Here is a 7,273-nt window from a genome sequence, read left to right on the forward strand (position 1 = left end):
GGGACAGGCCTGCTTCAGCCTGTCTGTGGGATGGCAGAAGGTGCCAAAAGCTCCAGGGGATTTCCCTGCCCTCCGAGAAGAGGCCCAGTTCTTCCCCTGCGTCGGACATCCCCGAGGTTCTAAGGGCAGGTCAAGGCAGGCAGAAGCTTCAAAAGCTCGGCTGAGGAGGCTACAGCTTCCCGCTGCCTTCTGGCCGCTGCTTCCGTGCAGGGATGCCGGAGGAAGGTCGCTCTTGCCCCTGGGTTCGCTGGAGCGGGACCGCGTTCCAGCGCCAATGGCCATGGCTGCTGCTGCTGCTGGTGTTTATTACTGTGATTTGCTGTTGGTTCCATTGTAGCGGACTACTCAGTAAGCAGCAACAGAGGCTGCTGGAGCAACCTGAGGTGAGAGGAGGAGAGAAATAAGAGACGGAGAGCATCCAGGTGCCCTTCGCTGGAGGGGACCAGACAGGCACTGGGACGGTATGCCTAGCGGATGCGCTAAAGCACAGGCAAAGGACGCGAACGGGGCGGGGGGCGGGGGAGCGGTGGTGGTGGTGCGCAAAATCGGAATGAGATGGATCGTAAAAATGAGACAGAGAGAGGACAGGAGAGGCCGACTATGGAGGCCAGGCCGGCCCCAGCTGCCCAGGAACAGACGAGGGATCCCGGACTGGGAAAGTTGTCACCTTGAGCGGCCGGGAGGATTTGGTCCCCTGACTTTCCCTACCATGCCCGAGATTGACGCACACGTTGTTGGGGGCTTACCTAGCTGGTGCTGAGGGGATGGAAGAGATCCCCAGCCGCCTGTGGCTGAAAGGCCAGGCACCGCCCACATGCATCTTTGGAGAAGTAGTGGGAAGAGTGGCATGAGCCCCGGGTTCCAGGAAAGACAAACACTTAAATTGTTTGGGCGATCTTGTTACTTTGTGTGAGGCCTGAAACTTCTCGCGGGCCTCTATAAGACTTTACGCAAATAAAAATCAACGAAAACAATCTCAAATTGGGCCAAAGGGATGCAGGATGGACTGCAGCCTGACAGCACATGGGATCAGAGAGCCCTTCAAGCCCCAGGCTCTAATGTGCTTTCTCTATTTTCTGGTATTTTCTTCCAGCCGCACATAGCTGAGTTACAGCTGAATCTCACAGGTAAGGCTGGCTGGGAATCCATCCAGTGGGATGGGTGGAGGATGGACACAGGAAAGAGCAAGGAGGGAGGAAAAGAAGGCAGGAGGGGATGGAGGGACTGAGGGAGGGAGTAAGAGCAGGAGGGAGCGAGGGAGGGACATATGAAGGGAATAGTCTGAGTTGGCTGAGCGTAAACCCAGCATCCAGGAAGCCCCTGATTTCATCCTCAGCACCACATGAGGCTGTCAGCCCAGCACTAGCGTAACAGAGACAGAAGGTTCAGACCTTCAAGAGTTCAAACTCATCCTTTGCAACATTGGGAGTTTGAAGCCAACCTGAGTTACTATGAGATGTGGCTCAGTAAGTTGAGCACTGCCCCGAACTCACAAAGCCCTAGCACCTCTTAAACCCAGTGTGGTGGTGCACACCTGCCATCTGAGCACTAGAGATGTGTAAGCAAAAGTACCTGGCATTCATAATCAGAATTCAAGGCCTGCCTGGGCTATAGGGGGCCTTGTCTCAAAAGAAATTGAGAAAGGGAGAAAGAAAGGAGAGAAGGAAGAAAAGAAGGTGCAAGATGCTGGAGTAAAACAGGGGCATGATCTCAGGAGCATCCTGCCTTGTTTAACCTCTCCTCCCCTAGTGATCCAGCTGTTCCTATTCCTTTGTTTCCTTAACCCACTTCTAAAAGAGCAGGCTGCATCTTAGTGAAAAGGGCAATGAGGAGCTGGGGGCCCGGGATGGCTAAGGCATGGAGCACCTGCCTAGAATCCCAGTCTGAGGGGCTAGGATGTCAGCGGCAGAGGACTTACAAAATGTATGAGACACTCTGGGTTCCAAGACTCCCACCAAGAAAACACAAATGCTGAAATATAGACAGAGAGTTAAAGCAAGGTGGTGCTGTGTCACGCTGGGATTGTATGCCTCCTTCAAAGTGAGACCCTATGGGATATGGTGAGGCACATCTGTCGTTCTAACACTACGGGACTGAGGCTGAGGCATTGCAAGCTCCAGGTCAGCTCAAGCTACAGCAAGATTTTTTGTCTCAACATTTGAAAATAAACTTCTAGTAATAACATTTATTAGTACTTAGATAAGAATCTTGGATCTTGACATTAATAACTAAATAACCATAACTTTAATAAATACATCCTGTCTGGGCACACTGGTTATTCTAGTAAGCAGTTAGCAGACTAAGGCAGAATCATGAACTTACGACTACCCTAGTCTGTATAGCTAGGTCCGTCTCAAAATCAATAACTAATTAAACGGATTTTCTCTTTCTCCCTCGGCTATTTGTTGAGGTTCCCTCTGGGCAGCTGGTTTAAGCTGCTCTAATCAGGAATTAAGATATTTGACTCAACCATTCTGTTACATTTTTAAATTACTGGAACAAAAATAACAGAACAAAATAATACACAAACGCAACTTAAGAGAGAAGGCATGTAGGCAGGAGGCTGCTACCAATGGTCACTTCACATCCTCAGTCAGAAAGTAGCAAGATGAAAGCTAGTGTTCTGCAGGGCGGTGGTGGCGCATGGCTTTAATCCTAGCACTTGGGAGGCAGAGGCAGGTGGATTTCTGGGTTCGAGGCCAGCCTGGTCTACAGAGTGAGTTCCAGGACAGCCAGGGCTACACAGAAAAACCCTGTCTAGGAAAGGAAAGGAAAGGAAAGGAAAGGAAAGGAAAGGAAAGGAAAGGAAAGGAAAGGAAAGGAAAGGAAAGGAAAGGAAAGGAAAGGAAAGGAAGCTAGCGTTCAAGCACTTTCTCCTTTGTATTCAGTCCAGGACCCCAGCCTGTGGAAGGCCCCCCACCACACTCAGGGTGAGTCATCTCACCTCAGTTAATACCATTTATATAACTGGTGAAAGATGAGCTCAGAGATGGTGATTCTAGACTAAGGCAGCTGACAATTTAGTGAGCCATCACAAGGATAGTAACAATTTTTGTAGGTCCCTTCTTCATCCTGGTAGATGGCCTAACGTGTATCCAGTCCATGAGCAATTTTTCCCTCACCCAGGAAACCCTTTTGGTCTCAGAAGACCCAGGGTATTGCTGGAGACAGCAAGAGGGTGTGAGACTTGGGCTGGGCTCAGAGGCAGCTCCGGGCATCAATCAGATCTGCAGAGTGATAACTGTTGCAAACCTGCACCAGTCTTGAGCTTTCCAGACACCATGTCCTGTGGCTCTCCCTCTTGGATTGTCTGTCCATCTGACTTCTCATACATGTATAGTTGCATCTCTATGGCATGTCTGTGAGTGTGTGTATGTGTGTGTACACCTCTCATTCTCTCTCCATCTCTACCTAACTTTTTCCATCTCTCGGTCTCTCCCACATCTTGTGTGTCTATCCACCTCCCTCTTTTTTTCTTCTCCCCTGTTTAACTTCGATTCTCATTCCACTTAACTTCTGTCCCCAGTTCCTCGGAAGGACCCCACACTGCGCTGGGGAGCAGGCCCAGCCTTGGGAAGGTCCTTCACACACGGACCAGAGCTGGAGGAGGGCCATCTGCGTATCCATCAAGATGGCCTCTACAGGCTGCATATCCAGGTGACACTGGCCAACTGCTCTTCCTCAGGCAGCACCCTGCAGCACAGGGCCACCCTGGCTGTGGGCATCTGCTCCCCCCCTACGCATGGCATCAGCTTGCTGCGTGGGCGCTTTGGACAGGACTGTACAGTGACATTACAGCGCCTGACATACCTGGTCCACGGAGATGTCCTCTGTACCAACCTCACCCTGCCTCTGCTGCCGTCCCGCAACGCTGATGAGACCTTCTTTGGAGTTCAGTGGATACGCCCTTGACCACAACTCCAGGATGACTTGTGAATATTTTTTTTTCTTTTCAAGTTCTACATATTTATAAATGTATATAGTACTCATATCCGTTGGTTAATACTTCCTTCCATCTCCCCTTTGCCTCTCCGCACTGTTGGGTTTCAGGCCCTTTTTAACATATCAAAGTGGACCTGGCTTCCAGGTTCTCCAAGCATCCCTCAGTTAAGTTATCCCCTGTTACAGAGTACTACTGGCATACCTGACCCTCTACCCTGAACTTTCCAGCCTAGGGTCTGGGCTTACCCTTCCCCAGAGGAACACTTCCCTATATAATTCAGATACTGTGCGTGCATGTTCTCTTCTTCTTCTTCTTCTTCTTCTTCTTCTTCTTCTTCTTCTTCTTCTTCTTCTTCTTCTTCTTCCTCTTCTTCTTCCTCCTCCTCCTCCTCCTCCTCCTCCTCCTCCTCCTCCTCTTCTTCTTCTTCTTCTTCTTCTTCTTCTTCTTCTTCTTCTTCTTCTTTTTCTCCTTCTCCTTCTTCTTCCTCCCTCTCCCTCTACTTTTCCCTCTCCCTCTCTCTCCACTCCCTCCCCCTTCTCCTCCCAGTTTCCCTCCCTGCATGCACAGCTCTCTCTCTCTGCCCCCACTCCCCTTTCTATCTCCTTATCTGCATGGCAATTCCCCTAGCCCCATTCTTTGGGACAGGTGAACCCTCCCAAGAACTGCTCCCAAACAAACCTGCCTTTTTACTCTCAATCTGGCTTGAATTGGCTTGTTTTTTCAGCTGAGAAAACCTATTACAACCCAGCTCCCTCTCAGTACCATGTCCTTTTTTAAATTTTAATTCTGTTCTTAGTAACACTCCTCGCGCAGAACTATGGAGGAGGCCTGTGCAGAAGCTATAGGCCTCTAGGTGGGAAGTGAGCACTCTAAGCTTGACCTTCAAAGCTCCCTGTGATAGGTCACAGCTAGGCCCCACCTCCAAAGGGTCCACATGGACCCTAGATTCAAACCTGAACATTCCAATCCTGGTCCCCATAGGCCCATGGGCATCTCACAGTACAAATGCATTTAATTCAAATTCAACACCCTCCACCCCTTAACACCTTCAATGTCTTTCAAAAGACTGAGTTCAGAGGCAGCAGAAACAGCTCAGCAGTTAGAGCACCAGCTGCTCTTGCAGAGGACCTGGGTTTGGTTCCAGCACCTATAGGGCAGCTCACAGCCAGCTCTAACTCCAGCTCCAGGGATCCCACATTCCATTCTGGCCTCTGTGGGCACAGTGCACACACATGTTGCACAGACAGACATGAAAGCAAAACACCCATGCACAGAAAAAATTTTAAAAGCAGAGAGGCCTGTCTGACAGTCTAAACCAACTCTTAACTGGGAGGGGTGGGGGTGGGGAGGGGGAGGAGGCGGCTATGAAACTAGAATTCATCAAGGTTTTTCCATGGTAGAAAATAAATCATCCAACTGTCAAGGGGGGAGGATGGAATAGGGAGGCAGATGAGTCCGAGGCAAGGTGAAACCCCAGTATTGCAAGTTTTGCTCCCTCTACTACAAGCCTGGTGTGTGTGTGTGTGTGTGTGTGTGTGTGTGTGTGTGTGTTTAAATGTCAAAGGGTTAAATTGACAGACAAACGTTCATTAACCAGACAGCTAACCTGGCAGACATCCTACCTCCCTGGCAGCTTCTTTTTGTGCTCCAGAGAACAGAACACAGCACTTACAGTTTGCACGAAGGATGAAGCTGGCTGTTGTTTAGAGCCAGGATCTGTCCAGGAGCCAGAAGCTTACTCTTCAGTCTAGACTGGCTGGCTAGTGAGCTGCCAGGGTTCCTCCTGTGTCCACCTCCCCAGCATGGGATACAGACAGGCATGCCATCAGACACAAAGCTTACATGGCTGCCGGAGCTCTGAACACAGGTTTCCCCTGACTGTCTACTTCTTGTTCCTATCCAACGGTCTGTCCAATTCCAATGTGTAAACTCTGGGAACACGTTCATTTCGGCTGTAGCAAATATTCACAGGCAGAAACGGTGAGTGGACTATAAGGAAACTCTGTTCTCTGCTATGCAAACCATAAAAGGATGTGTTCTTAAGTAAAATAAAAATGACCTCGGAAATATATTGTGACGGGAAAGGACTCTGATTTTCAAGGTTTGAGCACAGGGGTATTATAAAGCTGCTAGGGGGGATCTCCACCATCCACATAGGATGATGTCAACAGGTGCAGTCTTGAAACTTCCCCTTCAATGACACTCAGCTGTGTAGTAACTTGATTTATGGTACTAAGTGACAACTGAGAGGGGACCTTTAATCCCAGCACTTGGGAAGCAGAGGTAGGCAGATCGGAATTCAAAGCCAGCCTGATCTACGGAGTGAGTTTCAGGGCTATACAGTGAAACCTTGTGAGAGCTGGGGAAGCAATGGCTACTCTTCCAGAGGACCTGGGCTTGAGTCCCCGTGCTTTATGGACTGAACCATGGCTGGACCTTTAAGGTGCATTTCCCCTCGGGATGTAGGTGCCAGCTCTATTCTGTTTCTGAAGGTCTGTGCGTAAAAAGTTGGGCATCATGGCACACACCTGTCATCTCAACATTCCCAGGAAGCTGAGGCAGGAGGTTTGCAAGTTTGAGGCCAATCTTGGCTACATAGTGTACTCTTATCTGGAAAAACAAAACAAATAAAACAGTGGGAATGGGAGGGAGAGGAAGAAAGGGGGTGTAAGGGGGAGAGAGAGACAGGGAAGACAGGGGCGGGGCATGGCGGGAAAGAGAGAGAGAAGGAAGAATGGCGAAGTAAATGCACCGCCTCCCTGTTCGGCTCCATTGTTTTTTTCCAGGTCGCATTTACAAAACGGAATAGTTACACATATGTGCTTTTGAAACTCGGGATCTGGACACACACACTGCACAACGGTCACTTCTATTTAACAAGTTGAGGTCTTCTGTCTCCTCAGCTGACTGTCTCTCCTGCCTGCATGTTTCTCTTTCTGTGGAAATGCTATCAACAGTCGATATTATTACCATTGTTACTGCTGAAAGTTCCTACAGTCTCAGTCAGGGCCTCCAACTGACTCAGATACACAACCACAACTTCTGAGTAATGTCTCACACATTTCACAGGGGTCTAGGGAGTTCTGCCTTCTGATTTCCCACGTCTAAGTAACAATATGCAGTAGCATCTTTCAGCGCTGAGTAACACTTCATTGATACCCTATTAATTGATTTGGCTAGAGCTGAAAATAGAGGATTTCATTATGACATGTTCCTACATGGGGCTCACATTCACCCCCACAATATTCTCTTGTTCCCCCCCCCTTCCTTCTACCCCCTTCCCCTTTCCTCTAGGCCTCGGCTTTCCCCCAGTAAATGTACCCTGGCCTC

At 49.4% G+C, this 7,273-nt stretch overlaps 1 protein-coding gene across 1 annotated transcript; it reads left to right on the forward strand.

Annotated features, from left to right (window-relative positions):
* The first annotated feature begins 212 nt into the window (after positions 1-212).
* On the forward strand, positions 213-3,912 carry Cd70 (CD70 molecule). Its single transcript, XM_021150049.2, has 3 exons — positions 213-383; positions 1,094-1,127; positions 3,527-3,912. Exons 1-3 carry the CDS (start codon positions 213-215, stop codon positions 3,910-3,912), a joined length of 591 nt encoding a protein of 196 aa, XP_021005708.1.
* Positions 3,913-7,273: the final 3,361 nt, after the last annotated feature.

This window comes from Mus caroli, unplaced genomic scaffold (assembly GCF_978045245.1).
Source record: "Mus caroli unplaced genomic scaffold, Mus_caroli_1 scaffold_18, whole genome shotgun sequence".
NCBI lineage: Eukaryota > Metazoa > Chordata > Mammalia > Rodentia > Muridae > Mus > Mus caroli.

Bases quoted from the DNA above. Each gene is read 5' to 3' on its own strand.
- Cd70 (XM_021150049.2), top strand. From the start codon at position 213: ATGCCGGAGGAAGGTCGCTCTTGCCCCTGGGTTCGCTGGAGCGGGACC. The intron at 384-1,093 runs GTGAGAGGAGGA...ATTTTCTTCCAG, and splicing joins GGCTGCTGGAGCAACCTGAG to CCGCACATAGCTGAGTTACA. The intron at 1,128-3,526 runs GTAAGGCTGGCT...TTCTGTCCCCAG, and splicing joins GTTACAGCTGAATCTCACAG to TTCCTCGGAAGGACCCCACA.